General features: G+C 31.9%; 2 protein-coding genes across 2 annotated transcripts; both read left to right on the forward strand.

The window, feature by feature from the left end:
- Nucleotides 1–546: 546 nt before the first annotated feature.
- Nucleotides 547–7,504, forward strand: LOC115711093 (putative disease resistance protein RGA1). Its single transcript, XM_061111552.1, has 7 exons — nt 547–1,113; nt 1,767–5,084; nt 5,168–5,264; nt 6,311–6,460; nt 6,546–6,620; nt 7,011–7,081; nt 7,193–7,504. Exons 1-3 carry the CDS (start codon nt 808–810, stop codon nt 5,252–5,254), a joined length of 3,711 nt encoding a protein of 1,236 aa, XP_060967535.1. The 5' UTR covers nt 547–807; the 3' UTR covers nt 5,255–5,264; nt 6,311–6,460; nt 6,546–6,620; nt 7,011–7,081; nt 7,193–7,504.
- A 3,397-nt stretch (nt 7,505–10,901) lies between these two features.
- LOC115709966 (uncharacterized) lies at nt 10,902–16,994 on the forward strand. Its single transcript, XM_030638246.2, has 13 exons — nt 10,902–11,177; nt 11,364–11,430; nt 11,610–11,720; nt 12,143–12,338; nt 12,523–12,608; nt 12,904–13,099; nt 13,512–13,623; nt 14,524–14,651; nt 14,787–14,993; nt 15,106–15,215; nt 15,784–15,913; nt 16,163–16,312; nt 16,483–16,994. Exons 1-13 carry the CDS (start codon nt 11,114–11,116, stop codon nt 16,702–16,704), a joined length of 1,779 nt encoding a protein of 592 aa, XP_030494106.2. The 5' UTR covers nt 10,902–11,113; the 3' UTR covers nt 16,705–16,994.
- Nucleotides 16,995–22,217: the final 5,223 nt, after the last annotated feature.

Below are 22,217 nucleotides of genomic sequence, written 5' to 3' on the forward strand. Positions count from 1 at the left end.
CCAGAAATGAAATTTGCACAATTTCAATTATGTAAAACTAGAAAAGGCCATTCAAGGAGCTTCTATGAACAATTGCTTTTGCCAGTGTCTTCAAATGAACAAGAATTCAAAGCAGAAATAGCTGCCATTGATACTACAAATCATTAAAAGAAAACGTTTTATAGTGAGGGGACTACAAGCAAGGTACATCTTACTAGATGGCTTTTATACAGCAAGAATTTCTGATTTTGGATTAGTTGAAAATGGCCTATAATTTGTCTTTCCAAAATATTGTAAGAGTTCTTTGTTTAAAGAGTAGGTATTTTTACTCTGTATAACAGGTTCCAATTTCTTGCAATATTTTCATGATGCCAACCTACATACATTACATTTATTAATATGTATATATATATATAAATATATATTATATATTGTATCATAGAAAGGTACAGGTTGAGTGGCTTCCACATTTTAGCAAATAATCTACTCACCACTATAATTGGTGACAATTTCTTATTTAATATTTAAGCTTTTTATTCTTTTTTTTTTTATTTTAAAAAAAAAAGATGCTTTTAATATTTCTACTGTACAACAACATATTTTATTATACTCTTCTACTAATAGATTAGTAAATAACATATTCGTAACAAACCATGTGCATGGTCCAAACATTGAATTTTTTGCACTGGTAACTGTGCATGCCAACTTAAAATATATATATATATATATATATATGCCTATGTTAATATATATGAGTTGTATTACCATCTGTACTAGTGTTTACCTACTTACTAGTAATTAAGATCTGAAAACTCAGTTTGAAAAGCCATGGCAGAGTTGATTCTCTCTCCAATTGCTGAGAAAATCATTGATGGTTTGGGATCTGAAGCTGTGAAGCAGATTTCTATGATCTGGGGTGTGAAGGATGAGCTTGAACAACTCAATGAAACCATTTCAACAATCCAAGCAGTGCTTTTGGATGCTGAGAAGAAGCAGAGTCACAACAACCAAGTCAAGAATTGGCTCCAAAGGCTCAGCACTGTAGTTCTTAAAGCCGACGACCTGATGGATGAGGTCAACACTCAAGCTTTGAGACGCCAACTTATCATGTCTCAAAGCCTAATGGCCAACCAGGTACATATTTCATAGCTAGTGTTAGTGAACACATCTCAGATTACAGTTAATTCTGTTATCAGTTATGTGTGTTAGGCTCAATTGGTTAGCTATCCTTTTAGGTGGCGCTTGATTAGGAGGAATGAAAATATAGGAATATGAATGAGAATGGCAATAAGAATAGGAATCGAATGGAATCAAATTTAAAATACATAAAAAAATTATTAAATTTTCTTCATCTTGCAATAGAATAATCATTCTTTTCATTTCAAAATAGAATAGTTCAGTCCATTGGAATGACATTCCAATACTTTAAAATGCAACGAAACAAAAGAATAGAATGAAAATTATTTCCTTTCCATTCCATTTCAATTCCATTGTTAATTGTCTTTAAATGTTTCAGATTGTTTGTTGTCTTCTTTCTGTTTTTACTTTCTTGATGTGTTTTCGTCTCTATAAATAGAGGTCCTGGAGCTCAACCATTCTTATGGTTTTTGAGCATTTCACTTTACTTTTCTCTGATCTACATACAGGTTAAATATATATACCATTCAATCTCGAGACTTTTTAATATTTTAGATTTGTAATGATTATGTAAATAATATTTTGGTTATTATCTATTGTGCACTATAAACATGTAATTTATTTTCAAAAAATATTATGCCACTATACAGGTGTGCACTTTCTTTTCCAGCTCCAACCAACTTGCTTTTCGGCTCAAGATGAGTCGTAGAATAGAAGCCATCAAGAAACGGCTGACTTCCATTTCCAATGATAGAAACTTTCTTTTGGACAAGGGACGTCAAGACATTTCGACTGTTAGAAGAGTGAGAGATACTTACTCTTTTGTACGTCATGAAGATGTTATTGGGAGAGATGAGGATAGATTTATTCTTATAAATAAGCTTTTGTTGGAGAATTGTGAAGAGAGTGTGTCTGCGATCGCCATTGTAGGTATTGGTGGCTTAGGAAAAACAACTCTTGCTAAAAGTCTTTTTAATGATGAGAAAGTCCAGAAACATTTTGAATTAAAGATTTGGGTGTGTGTGTCTGATGATTTTGATTTGAAATTAATTCTTAAAAATATCATTGAGTCTACAAAAAGTGGTAGCAAATTTGGAGACCTTGGAATGGAGCCATTGCTAAAGAAGTTTCGAGAAGTACTTGGTGGAAAGCGGTATTTTCTTGTCCTAGATGATATATGGGAGGAGAATCGTAATAGGTTGTTGGAGTTAAAAAATTTAATATTAAGTGAGGAAAATGCTGGGAGTAGAGTTGTAGTAACTACTCGTAGTGAAAACATCGCTAAAATTATGACTACCAAACAACAACCCTATCGACTAAGGGCACTTGATGAAGATCAATCCTGGTCTTTGTTTAGAAGGGTGGCTTTTGAAGATGGATCAAAAGAGCTAGAAAACTCTAGCATTGTGAAGGTTGGAAAGGAGATTGTGAATAGGTGCAAAGGTATTCCCCTTGCCATAAAAACAATAGGAAATTTGTTGTTTGGTAAAAGATTTGAGTTAGAGTGGTCTTCCTTTAATAAGGAATTTTCAAAAATATCATCTCAACAGGAAGATGATATCTTACCTACCCTCAAATTGAGCTATGATCATCTTCTCTCCCATTTGAAACTTTGCTTTGCCTATTGTAGTTTATTTCCTAAAGATGAAGAAATTGAGGTGAGAACTTTAATCAACGTTTGGATGGCACAAGGATTTCTTAAGTTATCAGATGCAAGTCAAGATCAATGTTTGGAAGATGTGGGTTATGAATGGTTTATGACTTTGTTGGAAGGATCATTCTTTCAAGATGTTGAAGTAGATGAATGTGGCATTATTACAACATGCAAAATGCATGATCTGATGCATGATCTCGCAGTTCAAGTAGCAGGAGAGAAATGTACTACTTTTGTAATTTCAAATGGCCGAGGAAATATCAAAGAAACTACTCTTCATGTGTCTTTTGTAGGTGATACTTATTTGGAAAGTGAACTCTCAGGTCTTTTGGTTCATGCCAAAAAGTTTCGAACATTTCTTTGCAATTCCAAGGACGAAACATTTTGTGATGCAATAATATCAAATAGTAAGTTTATACGCTGTTTAGATTTGTTTAATTCAAGTATGAAGCAATTATCAAATTCTATTGGCAAGTTGAAACACCTGAGATATTTAGACCTCTCGTGGAATTCTCGTCTCAAGTCACTTCCCAATTCAATTACTAATTTGGTGAATTTGCAAACATTGAAACTCAATTATTGCTTCAATCTCAAAGAACTGCCTACATATTTTGAGAAACTCATCAGCCTTAGACATCTTGAACTTTCTCATTGTTGTAGTTTGAATTCTTTGCCAAGTGGACTAGGTAAGTTGACACAATTGAGATACTTGGATCTTTCTGGGCATTCAAGTCTATTGTCACTGCCAGATTCAATAAATGATTTGTTGAATTTGCAAACACTGAAACTCCATCTTTGCTCAAAACTGAAAGAGCTTCCTAGAGATATTAGGAAACTCATCAACCTTAGGCATCTTGATATTTCTGATTGTTATAAATTAGAGTACATGCCACGTGGACTAGGCCAACTAACTAATCTCCAGAAGTTATCAAAGTATGTGTTGATGAAGAGCGAAAAGTGTATAACGAGGCATGGTGCTGGGCTAAAGGAATTGATGAGATTGAACAACTTGAGAGGTGAATTGTTTGTTACGAATTTGACCCATGAAAAAGATGTGGCAGCAGAGTATGAGGGAGCAAAATTAAAGGATAAACAGTATCTTCGATCATTGAGATTGGAGTGGGATTCTGAAGCTAAAATCGATGAAACTGAGGCTATTGTTGGTTATGAGATGTCATTAGAAGGTCTCCAACCACACCAGAATATTCAGAATCTAAGGCTAACAAATTATGGGGGTGTTAAGCTCTCCAGTTGGCTCGCATCACTTACAAACCTAGTGAAGTTAACTTTAGTAAATTGTAAGAAATGTCAGTATTTGGTTTCAATGAGTCAATTGAAGCATTTGGCACTTTTGAGCTTGGTATCTTTAGAGTACATATCCAACACTAATATGAGTGAAGACTTGCTTGGTTCAAAAACAGCATTACTGCCATCTCTACAAACACTTCAGTTGAATAATTTGCCTAATCTAAAGGGATGGTGGAGAGAGGCTGAAGAAGAGAAACAAATGTCCTTCCCTTATCTTCCTTCTCTTTCAAAACTAATTATAAAGAAATGTCCTAAGGTGGCTTGCATGCCAGTTTACTTACATTTGAAAGGAAAGTTGCATCTAGAGGAGAGTAGTTGGAAGAGATTCGAAGAGACATTTAGAATGATGATGATGATGAGTAGTAACGTTGGATCTATATTCCCAGCAACGTCTTCTTTCTCACCTCTCTCCAAGTTGGAAAGGCTAGATCTAATAAGGATTGATGATATAGAATGTCTTCCAAACTGCTTCAAGAGCCTTACTTCTCTCAATTTCTTGAATATTGATAGTTGCCTTAAATTGAAGGATTTGTGTCCAGGTATTCTACATCTCTCATCACTTCGACATCTATCAATTACCAAATGCGAGGGATTAGGGGACATGCTCAACAACAACGACTATGACTTTATGTGGCAAGCCTTGAATGGAACACTCCAATCATTAAAACTAAGGAAGTTGCCAAATATAGTGATTGTTCTTCCTAAGGGTATCCAACATCTTACAAGTCTACAACAACTTCAAGTTTACTCGTGTGATAGTCTAACAACAATTCCAGAGTGGATCCACAACCTCAAATCACTTCAGAGTCTTTGGTTATCCAAATGCCCCAATCTGACATCATTCCCTGAAGGAATTCAAAGCCTTACCACTTTGAACAAACTCATGATTCATACGTGTCCCATGTTATTGAAGAGATGCAAAAGAGAAACTGGTGAAGATTGGGATAAGATTTCTCATATTAGAGACTTGGACTTAAATCCGGATCCCAACAAAGAAGAAAATGAGGTAGGATCATCAATTCCAAATTTTTCTTTTGATTTCCTAAATAAGCTAAAATAAAGTACTTATAATTTTATTTGATATTGCAGAATCCATCAGACCACCAAACAAATGGATGCAATCTCTTTAACAAGTTTAGGCTCCACAATATTTTTTATACAAGAAATCAAAGATAGATATGTATAGGTAATTATTTCATAAATCCCTTCTCTCTATATACGTTCTGACATGATTTAAATTACTAATCTCAATTGAAAATTATAGCATTTTTCAGACAAACAAACAGAGTAAAATTAATGTGCTAAGAAAATATGAGCCCTTCTATGATGATGAGCTCGTTTTGGTGTTGAATAATTCAAGCGCTTTGAGTTGTTTTTTGAACTGGATTTTGGTTAAAGATCATGGAATGATGATTTATAACTTTAATGTGGTTTTACTAATTTAGTAGAGGAAACAAGTTGGTTTTTTTGGTGTTCAACTACTAACTACTTTTTCTTTTATTTTTGATCAAGAAAGAATTTTCATTAATCAAAACCAACCAAGATACAAAAACACTAGGCATTACTATCTCTTTTAGACAACTTCTTGCTATTTACAAGGAAAACTCTAGCTTTTAAATTGGCTTTTAACAACCTATAAACATGGTTAACTGCCAAAGACAAGCTCAAAAATGCAAAAGTTTCTGTTAATCCAGATATACTATAAACCACACCTGCCATTGTAGCATGAATCAGGTCTGCTATTAAGCTTCCCTCCTTCCTTGAGTTAATCCAAGCAATCCAATAATTGAACTCAGTTGTCCATATAGCTCTACTCAACCAATTTGCGACTCTTTGAATCAAACGAGTACAGAAAGTAGAAAAAGTGGTTGTGATTCTCCAAAGTTACCTCGCAAACTGAACAGCTTAAAGAGCTAAAGTTCAGACGAGAAGATCCCTGGTGAGAAGGTGAGAATATGGATGGCTTGCCAGAGAATGAATCTGTGTTTGGTGGCGGCAAGTCTACACCACACAACTCTGCCATTTCTTCCAGCATATAACATTATTCTGTGGATGATATTTTAACTACTAACTACTAGATACTTTCTTTGAAGGAATTTGAAGGTTTACTTTTGCTTGGATCTTTTCATTTCTTGCATGAATTACAAAATAAATATGCTCATGAAATCTGTAGTCCCTTCCCTTGTATGTTCTTTGTTTAATTGATTGATTCTAAATTATGTATAATTGAAGGAGCAAGAGATTGAGAGAGAAGAAGAAGAAGAGGAAGCAAGGATGAAGGGTAGTCAAGAGTGGCATTGAAAAATATGACTTTTCCAACACCAAGAGAAGCACAAGAACATTGGATAGGCGAGAGCTTTCGAGTGAACTTAGTCGTTCAAGGTATAGCATTTGTAATTTCATATTGATTTGTTGCTTCCAGGAAACATTCACCATCTAAATCCAAGTTACTTTATGTGTATATTAGGAAAAGCCTCAAGTTATCATCATCAATTGCTTGAAGGAATAGCCAAATAAGGACTGGTTACAAAAATATCCACTGGTAATTCTCTACTTTCACTTCTACAAATACTGCTGAAATGACATAGTTCAATTCATCCATTATCTTAGAAATCTGTAAAACATCTCATAATGTCTTACATAATAAACCATATGTATCAACTTTCTAATATTTACATTTGCAAGTTAAAATCTACTAGAGGATAAAGTGAATTTTATTCAATCCAACACATTTGTCTTAACTAGACTCAAGAACTATGAGCTATGCATTTAGAAGCAAAGCAAACATTATTCATTTTCTTTTCCATTAATATTTCGGTATGCATTTAATAATTTCTTTGTTACTTCAACTCGTTTTTGACTTAATACTTTTGTACTTTTAATTTTCAAACATAGGCAATGTTTATTTACTTGTTTCTAGCTCTATTTGCAGTAGAGAAATTCCTAGTGTCACAATCAATCCATTGAGCTGCACTCATGGCTCAGAATGTTCTAGTTTTTCAGGTATGCAAGCCAACTGTGAATCTGTTACTCGATCATGATTATAAATGCAATCAAATTTCAACTATTTGATTAAGCTTTCTTTTGCTTCTAATTTCAAATGTTTTCCAACAGGCTGTACTGAGATGTTGCATTGATTAGAGGGTGATTAGGCCTTTTTGGATCAGAACTTGGCTTCTTGAAACTAGACCACTTTGGTGTTTGGAACCCAAAAATAGTTAGTTTCTTCTTGTATTCAAGTTTTGTCACCTGATGGCATACTTCTTGTTTTGTTTGGCATGTTTTATATTGTGTTTTGTACAAACTTGTACAATACCTGTGACCTTGATTGTAACCGCGGTTTTTCTCTACCAAAAAGGAGGTCACTCATGGATATGTGACGGTTTTCTAAAGTTCATTAATGGAAGTATACTTAGATTTATTTCATGTATTGGCTGATCACAATTTTGAATGAATGAAACCTGAGGAAGAAAAGGAAAAATGATTGAAAATGTAACTAGAATAAGAGAAGTTTTCTTTTTGTCCTCTTTTGAATCACTTGCAATTCTTTTTTTTTTTTTTTTGTTTGGGTAACTGATAAAGGTTAAAATAACAAAGGTAACAAAAATTACACAGAAGGTTGTAAGGGAGAGGTTTCTGTCCAAGAAAGTTTATTGTCTATCCTAAGGGCATGCTTAGCCAATCTATGAATCTCAACATTAAAGTTGTGGCTGACATGAGAGAGATGCCCCAAGAAAACTAGACAATAAAACTTTAATATCAGAAAAGATAACTCTTGATTCATTCAAATAAACTGTCTGACCCTCCAAAGCTGAGACCAAAGAAAGTAAATTAGAAAAGATCCTCTTCTCTGGAAGTCCCACATTTTGAGCTCAACACAAACCTACCAGTAAAGCAACTGTTTATGCCTGAAAAATTGAAAAAGAACATGTAAACGAAATAGTTTAAAAGCAATAAGTACTTTAAATTTCAAACTCGAAAAATATTATAATATAATTATAATAAAGACAACCACCAAAGGGAACCCCTTTGGTTTGACCTTTTACCTGATTTCTTATTGATAATATTTTAATGGTAACAAAATAATATAAATTTAATAGCCCAAAATGCTAAAGCGGATCATATATTTATTTTAAAAATATCATAACTATAAAAATTCTTTAAAATTTATCCAGAAAAAGATCCACTTGAAATTATTTAGTTAAATTATTTAAATTTCAACCACACTTGCTATTATTACATCATTTTATACGTTCATAAGTAAAATTTCAAGCATAATCTTAAAACTAAAAGCATAATTTAAAATGATATTTACTATACATAGTTGGGAATTGTATATATTATCCAATCATAGCTATAAGAAAACATAATACCTATTATACTAGAATGATTTACCTTGTAATGGTTTAAATAAAACTGCCTTCATTTGTTTGTGTGAGGAGAAAATGATAGCTCCAAAACTAATCACATTTTGAGGAGTTGATATCGCTGCATTCACATAAAGTTTATAGCTAAGAACTTCTGTCTCTGCATTACTTTGCTCACTAGTGCACCTAGCTGAACTTCCTTTCTTAGTTTTATTCCTTTCCAGCCATATTTCATCATAATAGGAAGAGATCCATATTTTAATTTGGTGTGGGGTTCTTATAGTTCTTTTATGGATTTTCTTATTTCTTTCAAACCATATTATCCATGCTGAAATTAACACTTTTTCAAAAGCTTATTTTTCAAGTATTTCTGATGCATACAGTAACACTTCTTTGAAAGTTAAATCCTCTTTTCGGCTTGCAAGAAAAGGGAAATTCATTTGCTTCCATATACCTTGTGAAAAGGAACACCAGAAAATTACATGTGCATTTGTATCGTTCCTGAAACCACATATAGGACAATTACTATGAGATGAGCTATGCCTTTGAAGTAGACCGTTAAAAGAAGGTAAAATTTCATGAAAACTTCTTCATCCAAATATCAAAATTTTCTTTAGAATTTGTATTTCCCAATATGAACTCCACCAAACTGCCATAGCTGCTGATGTTGAAAAAGTCGCTTGAGTTGTTGCCGACGCTGGAAAAATTATTGAAATTGGCATCGTCGTCCAAAAAATTATCAGAAAAATCACTAAGAAACTAATTTCTTGATGAAAAATCAGTTTCTTGGTAATTTTTCCAGCGACTATACTAATTCTAACGACTTTTTCGAAGTTTGCTGTCGATGCCGAAAAATTCGTTAGAGTAGCTGCCGGTGTCGGAAAAGTCGTCGGAGTTGGCATTATCGCTAGAAAAATCATTAAGAAAGTTGTCAAGAAACCAATTTCTTGGTGGTTTTCCCAGAGACAATGCCAATTATGACGAATTTTCTGGCGTCGGCAGCAACTCTGAGGACTTTCTCAGCACTAGCAGCTACTCTTGTGATTTTTCCAACGCTGGCAGCAAACTTCGGCGACTTTTCCGGCATTAGTGAGAAATAAAATTGCCTAAACAAATAAAAACATTAAATATGAAATTTAAAAACCTAATTTACATATATATGAGTATGAACTATTACAAAAATACTTAAAAATAAAAAAAAAATACTATATAAATTGGTTAAACTTAAAAGTGCCATATTTAAGTAAACAACTTTTAATATCCCAAATTTCCTCTATAATAAAGGGTTAATTTCACAAATGCACAAAAACAACAAAAAAACAACAAAAATACGGTTTTACGGAATTTTAAATATTTTTACGATTTTTTTGATTTTATTTACATAAAATACGGTCTTTTTATGTTGAAATTTTGTTTATTTGTTGTTAATTTTTTGTTATATGTATGTTATTTTTTATTGTTATTTTCATGTTACTTTTATGTTGTTTTCGTGTTAACTTTTGGAAAATCGTAAAAATATAAAAAAATATTCTTTGAACGTAAAAATGTAAATATTTTACAAAAAAAATGGTGCCTTAGGTAGTTATTCCTGTTAGGGGTGTTCACAATGTATCCGATCCAATCCAATCCGCACGATCCAATCCAATCCAATCCGCAAAATGCGGATATCCGCACTTGTGCGGATTGGATTGGATTGAAAAATCTAAAATCCGCACTTGTGCGGATTGGATGTTGTTTGACCTCAAAAAGTAACCAATCCAATCCAATCCGCACTTAATTTTTTTTTTTTTTTGAAAAATTATAATATGTAATATATATTAATTAAAAAAAAGACACAAACTTCTAATTTCTTAATCTTTTTTAGTAATATATTGTTTTGGTGCATTTTATTTATTTGGTAATAAAAAAACACAACAAAAATAATTCTTATTAACATAGACACATACACATAAAGTTTAAATACATATATACTAGCTTATTTATTTTAGATACATATATATTTTAGTGTAAATCTAAAGATAAGTATATATATATTGATATATATATATGTATATTGCTTTAATTTGTATATAAATAGAGATGGAAATAGATTATTATTGGAGATTAAGAAACAATAGTTTTTTTTTATTTTTTTTTCTATGAAATATTAAATAATTTATTATTAAAAAAATAACCGATCCAAAATAACCGATCCAATCCGCACTATTGCGGATTGGATTGGATTGGATTTAAACTTTTATGCGGATCGGATTGGATCCAAAATATGAAATCCGCACTTAGTGCGGATTGGATGTTGTTTGACCAAAAAAGTGCGGATTGGATCGGATGAACACCCCTAATTCCTGTATCTTATGTAAATTTTCCAGGTAGGCCCAAAACAGTATACACTGCAGTTTGACTTAGCCCAAACAATCATATTGTTTGACTTAGCCCAACATGAAAAGCCCAATTATGATAGCAAAGCTTCTAAATCTCATTTCTTTCTTTGTTTCTCTCTCATACCACAACCTTTCTCTCCTTCTCCGATTCCGTTACTCACTCAAATCTCTCCACCGGCTCTTTTGGGTTTCTCCGTCACTAACTGATCGGAGAAGAGCATTCCGGTTGGTGAGCGTAGGTCATTGGGTTATCATTACCACCTGCGCTGCGCTTCACTCATTCGTCGATTATGGAAATTGACGATCCCAAATCCAACTCCTCTGATCAGATAACCCCTAAATTCTCTATCAATGGTTCGTTCTCAAATCTCATTTCCCTTTTCTCTTTGTCCTCCTTCTTTCTCAGTTTCTTTTTCAATGTACTAATTGCTTACATTTCGGAATTTCCCCCTTTTTGCTTAGAGTAACGAAATGCTTTTGCAAATTATAATTCTATTGATTTTTGTTTTGTTTTGTTTTGTTTTGTTTTTATGTTTACAGTGTTGCAGCTATTGAAATCTGCTCAGATGCAGCATGGATTGAGGCATGGAGACTACACACGCTATCGGTATATATGAGCTTTTAGTTTCACTTTATTGTTCCGTTGAAAGATTTTAGTATTTGGAGTGTAATTTCTTGTTACTATTACTTGTAATTTGTCATCAGCGTCATCTTTAGACTTGGTATGCTTCCAATTTGATGTTGGTATAATTGTGTAATGGGGTGAATGGCATTGATTATTCATAGGAGGTATTGTACGGCTCGGCTGAGGAGGCTGTATAAATCGTTGAAGTTCACTCATGGCCGTGGGAAATACAACCGGCGACTGTTAACTGAATCCACTGTAACTGAAGTGAGGTGTGTCTTGCTGTTTAAATCTTTGACCAAATATGTTCAAATGAATTATCTTTTCGTTTAAGATATTGGTCATTTAGGTATTTATGGCTAAGCCAAGATAAGAATAAATGTAGTTATGATATCTTGTGATGTTTCTTTCCCCCATATTTGATAATGCATTCAATTTTTTTTTTTTTTGTTGGAATGATTAAGCTCTTGGTTAAAATTTGTGATGCATTCTAAGGCTTGGATTAAAGATTTTATTCAATTCCCTTAATTTTTTTCTTTAAAATGTACATAATGTGAGGCGTATTACTTTAGGCCGGCTGGTCTTTAAAATTTTGTGTTTTCTTCTGGTTTTATGGTTTATGTAGCAAACTCATAACTTGGAGATGTTTGGAATTTTCCTTTGCTTAATGGTTCTGGTTTCTGAATTTAAATAGATTTCTTCATCTAGTTCTTTATACGGCGGAGAGAGCTTGGAGCCATGCCATGGAAAAGAGACAGCTGCCAGATGGTCCAAATGCACGCCAGAGAATCTATTTGATTGGTAGGCTTAGGAAGGCAGTTAAGTGGGCTACACTTTTTGCACAGTTGTGTGCAACTAAAGGAGACTCGAGAACTTCTTTAGAAGCTGAGGTTTGTGAATGAGCATAATGGCTAAATTTATAGAGTTTTAGCATTGTTCTCTATGTCTATAGCTATGATTGTTAGCATGATATGTGTTGACATAACTGTTGCGTACATGGTAGGACAAAAATATGGAATATATTCAGGTGTACACATATTTTTATATGCTTAATCATTGAATTTGAATTTTCAGGCGTATGCCTCCTTTATGAAAGGGAATTTGTTATTTGAACAAGACCAAAATTGGGAGATAGCCTTGAAAAACTTCAAAAGTGCCAGGTGAATCCTTCATCTTGAATGAAACATGTCAGTTTTTTTATAAGTGTTGCATACAATTCATAGTAAGAAACTGGATTTCAGATAGAAACATAATTTGGTGTCCTCACTGAAAATGTATGTTTATTTTTGTTACATCTTTCTCCATCAACGCTGTTAGTGATTTTCCTGTTGAAAATTAAACCTTTTGCAAAGTACGTTGATTTTGGATGGTGTTACTGATGGTATGAGTGGATTTTAGTTTAATAGGCTACTTCAGTTTGTAACGAGGTTTTTTACTTTATTGCTGACACACTAGGGCTGTGTACGAGGAACTTGGGAAGTATGGAGACCTAGAAAACCAAGTTTTGTGTCGTGAACGTGTTGAGGAACTAGAACCTAGCATCCGATACTGCCTACATAAGATTGGCGAGTCAAATCTGCAAGCCTCTGAACTTCTAAACATTGGTGAGATGGAAGGTCCAGCACTTGACCTCTTTAAGGCTAAACTGGAGGTTAGTGTGAAAATATCAAAATTGAGTTGTGACTGTTGCTTGTGTAACATTTCTCTTGTTGGTAGTACTTTGCTTTGTTATGGGTTTTGAATTATTTACTGTAGTTATCTTTTTGAATTTCTTCTTCATTACTGGGCTGTCCTTATTTGTTATTAATGGTGTGTGTTCCTTGTTACTTGAAGCTAGCTCGAGTTGTTGGTTAAGTGAGTGTTTGATGAGTGTTTTGGAGTGTTAATGAGCTGTCCTTGTTTGTTGTTTGATGAGTGCTTTGGAGTTTAAGTGCATGTATATGATATTTTGAAATAAAAATGAGTTAAAAAAATAAAGGTGCATGTCGTTTTTTGTAAGATAATTTTGTGACTTCTAAAGTGGTACTATGTGAGCTCATGTCTTGCGCATTATTTGTTTGTAGGCTGTTATGGCGGAAACGAGATCTCAACAAGCTGCATCATTGACTGAGTTCCATTGGCTTGGTCACAGGTTTCCAATATCTAATGCTAAAACAAGGGTTGCCATTTTAAAAGGTTCGTTAGTCATATATTATAGGTGTGGTACTAAGAATTATCCTCAAATTAAAAATATGTTTGCACTTTAAAGTTAAACTTCATATTATTATCTATGGTATGTGTGATATTAATTTTGATATTAATTTTCATATCATATTTTTTGGCAGAATATTTTTAAATTAAATATCTTAAACAAGAATGCTGATGCCTTACAACTTTAGCAATCACTATTCATTCAATACGAAAATGAATGTGTCAAGAAATTAAAAAATGCAAAGCCACTTTAAATTAGTTGCCATCTTTCATAGTTCTATGTTATCTTATTACTTTTTTCAAAAATAATTATTTTCCTGCTCACCTTTATGTATATGTTTCTGCTTTTCCTTAAATCTCAGTTCTTCAGCTCTGGCCTTTTAATTCCTTCTTCCTCTCATAAATTTGTTATTCTATTGACTATGCAAATTTCTTCTCTTTTTTCTTTCATCTTCTTTATCCAGTAACTTACTTAGTTATATGTATATTTTTCCTTTTTCAATATCTTTTTTTGTATGGGTTGAGAAGCTGTGCCTTTGTGAACACCCTATGCATGCATTGATCCATATTTGTGATTTGGGAAAGTAGCATAAACTAACAGGATGTTTTCTGAGTATTTATACCGTTGCATTAATGCAATAATTTGGAGGGGTTTCTTGTTGGATTATATTATCTTTGTATTAGTTACTACTTGCTACAAAAATTATCTTATATTGTCCATCCTGAAACTTTCTATATTTGTGTCTTCCCTAATGGCAGCAGGCCCTTAGTATTTTATGGGAAATATTAGCTGTCTGCATTGTCTGTGGTTTTTTCTTTTCTTTTTTAACATTTTGTAATCTGAATAAGCGTTCTCAAGTTTTTTGTGGACTTGAACCTGCGCAGCTCAGGATTTGGAGAAGGATTTACATGGTCCAACAGCTGATTCACTTCCCGGGGAGAAAAAACTTGCCATTTTTGACAAAGTTTTTACTGCTTATCATGAAGCTAGGAGCTTTATCCGTAGTGATTTGGTATGCAGTCTTTTCTTGTGCTTGTAGAATTGTTCTTGTTATCTTAATAATGGTAGCTTCTTTCTTATGGAAACTCTTTTCTATATTCAAAATTGTGATGTGATTTCAGTACCTTATGCCTAATTTACATTCTAGGTCAGTGCAGGTAGTTCTGAATCTGCGAAAGATGACCTAAATGGTCTTGATAAAGCTGTTGGTGCTGTATTAGGACAAAGAACCATTGAACGCAACCAATTGTTGGTTAGCATTGCAAAGAGTAAGCTTACCAGGCAACGTGATGACAAAAATGAGAAAGCCACCAAACCTGAAGAGCTTGTTCGTTTGTATGACCTCTTACTGCAGGTTAATTTCTTTTATGTGTTCGAATTTATTGTTTATTGTATTTTTTAAATGGATAGTGTTTATACTAACTTCTGAAAATTCCAAATTTTAACCTTGTTATGTCTGTCTGCAGAATACTTCTGATCTGTCTGATTTAGTCAGTTCTGGAAGAGACAGAAAGCCCGAAGAAATTGCTTTTGCTGAAGACTGTGAATTGAAAAGTTTGGCCTTCCGAGCCCAGAGGTTTGCTTCTCATGAAATAGCTATTTTATTTCTCTTCCAAATTTTTATTACTCGTTTAATGTTTTCTTATACTTATTTCCATGAGAATCTATTATGCATTAAAATTATGAACCTTTTTTTTTGTTCTGGCATCACTTTTTTATTCAAAGTGGAATCATATCTGCCATCTCCTTTGCTTGATTAATAATTTGATGATTGTTTATTTCGATCTTTATGGACCACATGTTTGGAAAAATATTTTTTATCATGAGCATCGGCTCATTCATTTCTTCCTTGTTGCTACTTTACCCATCTCATGTAGCAATTCCTGCTATTATATGTTTCCTCGCATTATCGAAATGTTTGACCATTTAAGCTATATTTTTTTTAGTATCCTACTCTAATCAATTATTTTGTGGCAAAGGATATATTACATTTATCTTTTCCTCTCTCACTCTCTTAATCAGAGAAATATATATACATCTCATCATATGCATATAATCCTTAAGTACAAGGGATAGAGTACTACAATAAAAAGAAATCAAAGAGTGATAGTACATAACTTTTGAATCATACCTTCTATTTGTAGGTGTTTCTTTTTGGGGAAATCATACAGTATGGCTGGTATGAGGGCAGAAGCTTACACATTGTACTGTCGTGCTCGTTCTCTTGCTGAGGACGCGTTAAAGAAATACCAGGCTACTGGTGATGGTGGTCAGGTGCGTAGCATAATCACTCTCTCTTGCGTCCATTTTTCTTTTACCTTTTTTTGGCATCTTGAAATTTACTGTAGAAGCATTTCTTGTATAGAAGTTTGAAGTAGCCATGCTTTACTTATATTTTACCTTTGGCCTAAGTTTTTTAGTTTTACACTTTTAGAAGATTTTACCAAATAACAGCTAGCCTAATAAATGTAACTGTTAAACATCATCTAAAACGGGGTTTTTGCCTTTTTTTTGGCTTAGCAGATAATGATCAAAGAGTTGAAGACGTTGTGTGAGGAGTGCAGATCCAACATATGTATAGAACACGCAACAGGTATCATGGAAGAACTGAAGGCTCCTGAAAATCTATCGAAAAAGATATCTAATATTTCATTAACTGGAGATGACAAGAAGGTAATCTTTATTCTGCATTTCGTTTTCTTTCGCAACAAAAGTGTTCTTTCATTAAATTATCATATGAAGCAAAACTGGTACACATCTAAGAGCCAGCTGATGCCTGCTTTGAACTAGCAAACTATAAGTTACATTTTGCTGACATTTGATGTACTGATTTTTATCTTCAGTTGGAGAAATACCTTCTTGAGAAACTTGAGAGCTATGAATCTGCGGTTGGCGATCCAACGGTGAAAAGTGTTCCACGCATTGAAGCTTTCCCTCCAGCCTTTCAGGCAATTCCACGGAATCCCATTGTCCTGGACCTCGCCTACAACTTTATTGATTTTCCATCTCTTGATAATAGGATGAAGAAAGACAAAAAGGGTTTCATTAGCAGGCTTTGGCGATGAGTGTACTTGGCGATTTGCTACCAACAAACTCTCTTCAAATTTGAGGATTTTTTTTTTAACCCTGATCAGTTCTTTGGCATTTGTTAATTTTCTATTGTGTTTAAGCAAATTTTGGTTGAGAAATTTTGGACTTACCAAGATTTTGATAGAAGCAATTTAGCATATAATACAATGAGCTAATGCCCCCTTTGTCCATGGAAATAGAAAGAAAAATAGGTGTTGCTAGTACTTAATAATGGTTTTCTTGCTGTTGGATGAAATGTAATGTAACATTCAATTTTACATTTTAATATTTGTTTCGTATTTGTGTAGTGTTAGGCTTTCTTTTCTAGTTGAAATTTCACACTGCAATGACTCAATATAGAAGCATTATAGAGTAGACAATTTAATATTAATTATATTACTTTAGGTTGTAACAATAACATACCAATCCAAAATCAAAGCTCCTTTTTAGAGTCAGGTCATTAAAATCTTTAAGATTGATATACTCGAATTAGTTCTTACAACTCAACAAGCATGTTAGAGCATCTCAAAAGAAGAAGCAAAAAAAAAAAAAACAAAATTACTGCTAAAATATAGCATCTTGTAAAAAAAAAAAAAGTTATTCTAAGTGTCAAAAGGTTATTTAAATTTTGTCACTAAAAATTGATCTAATTTTAGATCACAATTCACAAATGACATGATTTTGAATCACAATAAATGCACTATTTTTATAGTTATTTTTATATCATTTTTAATATTTTATTATTAAACTTAGTTATTGCATTACATGTACATTTTATATTTATTTTTTATTGAAACACAATGCTAAAAATTAATACAAATATAATACAAAATTATTTTTTTTTGCCAAATATATAACACAATTTTTATATGGAGATGATCTTATCTAAGTAGAAAATAAATCAAGAGCAAATTGTATAAAAAATTACATTTGATTATAACAAAAATAAATCCGAATTGTATTGGATAGCCATCATAAATATGTTTTAAAGAAAAGTTTTAAGCTTTACTAAATTAAATTTTATTTGACAATTTTGTTTTGGTCAGATTTTTAATTGATTATTTGGTGCATAAGCTAAGTCCAAATTAAATAAAAGAAACATTTTCAGTACTCAAAATTTTAACTTTATAAATGGCACAGATCTAATGAATTTTTTTAGCGGCATAAGTACTTAATGTTAAAAAAACTGTAATTTTTGTTTAATTCCGATAATATGAACTCCATTAGTATCTTTAATTTATAACCAGGCTTAATTTCTGAATTTGTAGAAAGAAGATTTTAGAAATAACTGATACTGTAAGTTGCTGTCCTGACCTAATAATTTAAAATGTGGGCCTCACATGTATCATGTTTAAGAAACTAACGAAGTTCATCTTGATGGAATTGGATGAAAATTACAATTTTATTAATATTAGGTACTTATGCCGCTAAAAAAAATTATTTTGTTTATACCAGTTTCAAATTCAAAATTTTAACTATTTATCATGAATATGCGTTTGACTTCTTAAATTTGTTAAATGACAATTCTGGCCTAGTATTACAAAACAAAACAAATTGACACTTGAAATTTAATTTTAGATGTCAAACAAATTTTTAATAGGATTAAATATAAAATTTGTCATTGAAAAATTTAGATAAAGTATCATTTTTTTAGAGGAAACCGAGGTAGGTTAAAATAACAAAAGTAACAATATTATACAAATAAGTGAAGATTTTTTTCATTTATAAAAGTCCATTGTCTATCCTAAGGACATGCACAGATACACCAGGATAATTAGACAACAAAATCTTAATATTAGAAAAAATAAACCTCAAAATTGAGAGTTGTGACTTCCGACCTACCAATACAGTACCTACAAAATAAAGAAAAAAATTAATTAATATTAAATATTTGATAAAATATGAAATTTTATATAAAAATTGCCACACATAATAATCTAATGTAAAGACTAGGACTTATATGTTCTTGTCTCCATTGTTGAAGGTAACTACAATACATTTAATGTGTTTTAATTAGACCATATTGACCCTACAAATCAAAACTAGCCATATACGGGCCTTACAAAACTAAAACTATCTATACTGGCCTTAGAAAAATAAAACTGGCCGTACTGACTTTATAAAACTAAAATTAGCCATACTGACGTCACAAAACAAAAACTAGTCATATTGGTTTTACAAAACTAAAATTAGTTAGCTGTATAAAACAAAACTAGCCAACATTATCCGTACAAAATAAAACTAGCTACATTCATTTTATAAAATAAAATTAAAGACAAAGATTGACCAACTTGACCATAAATAACAACTAAAAACCCAAACATTTTTCTTCCACTTTTGTTTTCTTAAACCCAAAGATCTATGAATTAAACCATGTTTGATTAACCAAACAAACAAACGGCCCTCTATCTTTTTTTTCTCTCTCTCTCTCTTGTATTTTTTGTTTCAGTCTCTGTCTCATCTATGGTCCTGTGAGTTAGTCACTTTAGTCCAATGTATCAGAAAGTACATCTGTCTTTCTGAGACACAAAGAGTTAGACTCAGCCTTGATTCGTCCCCAAAACAGATTCTTTGAGAGAGTTGTGTGACCTGAGTAGAGTTATTACCTAATAACAATGTTTGTACTTTTATGTTAGTCAATAAATACAGATTCTTTAAGAAAGTTGTGTGAGCTGAGTTATTACTCCAAGATTCTAGGATCTGCTGTAAAAGGATCTTGGTTCCAAAGTTAGAACTCTGTTCTTACTTGTCCAATTCAATCTTGATCACTTTAATTGTTTGAATCACAACAATCATTATCATCATAATCATCATCTCACTATTTATACTCATGTACTCATTTGCTCATCTGAATCTGTTCCTCATCAAACATTGTCTATCACACATTTCGGCTCTATCATAAATGGAGGTAGAAAAAAGAGAGAAAGAAATTAAGATGTATTTTAGCAATCAAACCCCAACAAAAAAGCTTTTCATGTAAATTGTTTGGATAGGATTTTACACCTTGAAAATTTTGAACATGAATTTTAGGATTCCCACATCGGTAACATAATTAATTAGAAATTGTAAATTTATTACATAAATTATTTGAGTTGCTAAAAACAAGCTTCAAAGAATCTAGAGTTTTAAGATATTATGAACACTCTTAATGTGTCCCTATAAAACATATAAACTTTAAAAGTATTTCGAGCAATGCAGAACAATAAATAATGATTAAAACTAAAATAATAAAATAATTAAAAAAAAATAAGTAGACATGAATTTTAGTTTATCGATTATTTTAATTTATTTTATAATTTGTAGTTTCAAAATTTTTAATGTAATCTATTAACCTCTATCGAGTGATAATAAATTTAACTTTAGTTAATTAACAAGATATCTCTATTCAATGTTAATCAATTAAGCAATAATAAAACAATGTGATTCTCTTTAAATGAAACTTATAGAATTAGTGAAATCTCTCAATCTCATACTTTTTCTATGTCATGCAATTCTAAACCAATTCTAGATTATCTTTCTCAAGTGTAAAACTTAAAATCTCTATACTAATATAATCATGCATTAACAAGATGATAATTAACACAAAATTGCATAAACAAATAGCAAGAACAAATATGAGAATAATATAAAAACTTTAATTCATAATTTAAAATAGTTCTATCAACACTCTAGAAAAAGTATTTAGTTCATAATTACAAACATAATAACCATAATAATTATGTTCATTATTAAATAATTAAACAGAAGAATAAAGAAGAAAAGAACTTTAATAATCATAGTTGATGTTGATTGCTTGAAATCTCTTTTCTTTTACTTTTCAATGTGTTTTTTAATCTCAAAGTTGCTTGTTTGTATCTCTTCAGTCGTCCCAAAAATCAAATTACATCATTCTTTATAATTTAGAATAGAAAGAATCAATTTAGAATTAGGATTTAAATTCAAAAATACACGTACGGCGCTATAGCGCCATGCGGTACTCCCGAGGCTTCGTTTTAGTGCAAAAAAATAATTTTTTCCAGAATCGGCGCTATAGCGCTACAAGCCATTTTTTCGTGGCTCTTTTACTACTTTGACCTTGCTTAGTAAATCGTGCATAACTTTTGTGTTTGGATTCTAAATGAGATGATTTAACATGTTTTGAAAAGCTAAGAATGGGCTCTATTATTTTAGATTTTTAAGCTCTTAGAGAAAATAATGAAAATACTGTCAAAAATTAGCTCAAAGATCTCGGTCAATCACAAAATTGTCTTTTAGGCACAAACCTATACACTTAGAGAAAATACATCAATTTTTTACAAAAATAAATACTAATCTACCTAATAATTGACTAAGAATGAGTATATGAATGTACACTCATCAATGTATCACTGGGTATTTAAAATGCCTTTAATACTCTTACTGAAATACAACTTACAACCAAAAATAAAAGAAGCTCAAAATACATTCAAGAACATATAAACTGTAAAAGAGCTTCTGTAGGGAGAGAACACTTTATTTTGTGTATCTCAGATTGTATTTGCAAAATAAATGGAGAAAAAAAGTTAGTGAAACTTTCAAAGAGAGAAATTGTAAAGACAAATCAAAAAGAGAAAGGTTGTAATACCATTTGTACACCTGATATTGATGAATGCAAATCAAGCTCTGAGAGAGCTTGACGGAGATATAACCATATTTGGGCGAACTACGAGATCAAAATTTGGTGTCCTTGTCTTTACGATTTTTTATTTGTATTTCTAAACCCTAACTCTCTTTGTATTTTTATGATGCTTTTCCACATATTGGTACCCTTCGAGCCTCATGTAGGAAAGGCATGGCCTTTTCCTTTGCCTTCGGTTGTGGTTCAGGAATGTTACAACCTTCTCTGATTGTTTTTGTATGGTTCTTGCTGTCAATGGTAAAGATGTTCATTATAATGAGTTTGATATTGTGCTTAATGATATTTCTAATGTTTGAAAATCATTTCAAAGTATTTCTTTGTCTCATTGCAGTATGTCTAAGAATATAATTACTCATTCTCTTGCAAAAAACTCGCTTGTTTTAGACGAGTCTCATGTTTGGTGGTTGGGGCTTCCTATGTATTTTTTTGTTTAATCTTTTGAGGCGCCTTCATGGTTTGGTTTGATTCGGTTTTTTATTTTTATTTTTTCGAACCAAACTAATAATGTTGGTTTCTTTAAAATTCAAAATCGAACTAGACCAAATAAATACTCAAACTAAACCAAACCAATCCACTTAAGAACAAATTGGTTTGGTTCGAAACTGTGATTTTTAATTCGTAAATGTTTTAATATTTTTTTGCTGAAATAATTTTACTTTAATGCTTATAATACGAAAATAACAACGAAACACAATATTAAGCTAATTATCAATATTATGCATAAGATTGTTTCTAAATACCAATATTCAATAATAAAAAAAAAATAGGAGGTTCAGTTTGGTTTGAATCACAGGCGAAAATTTTAAAACCGTGAACGAAGCAAAAAACTATAAACTGTCTGGATTGACCAAA

This window comes from Cannabis sativa, chromosome 3 (assembly GCF_029168945.1).
Source record: "Cannabis sativa cultivar Pink pepper isolate KNU-18-1 chromosome 3, ASM2916894v1, whole genome shotgun sequence".
NCBI lineage: Eukaryota > Viridiplantae > Streptophyta > Magnoliopsida > Rosales > Cannabaceae > Cannabis > Cannabis sativa.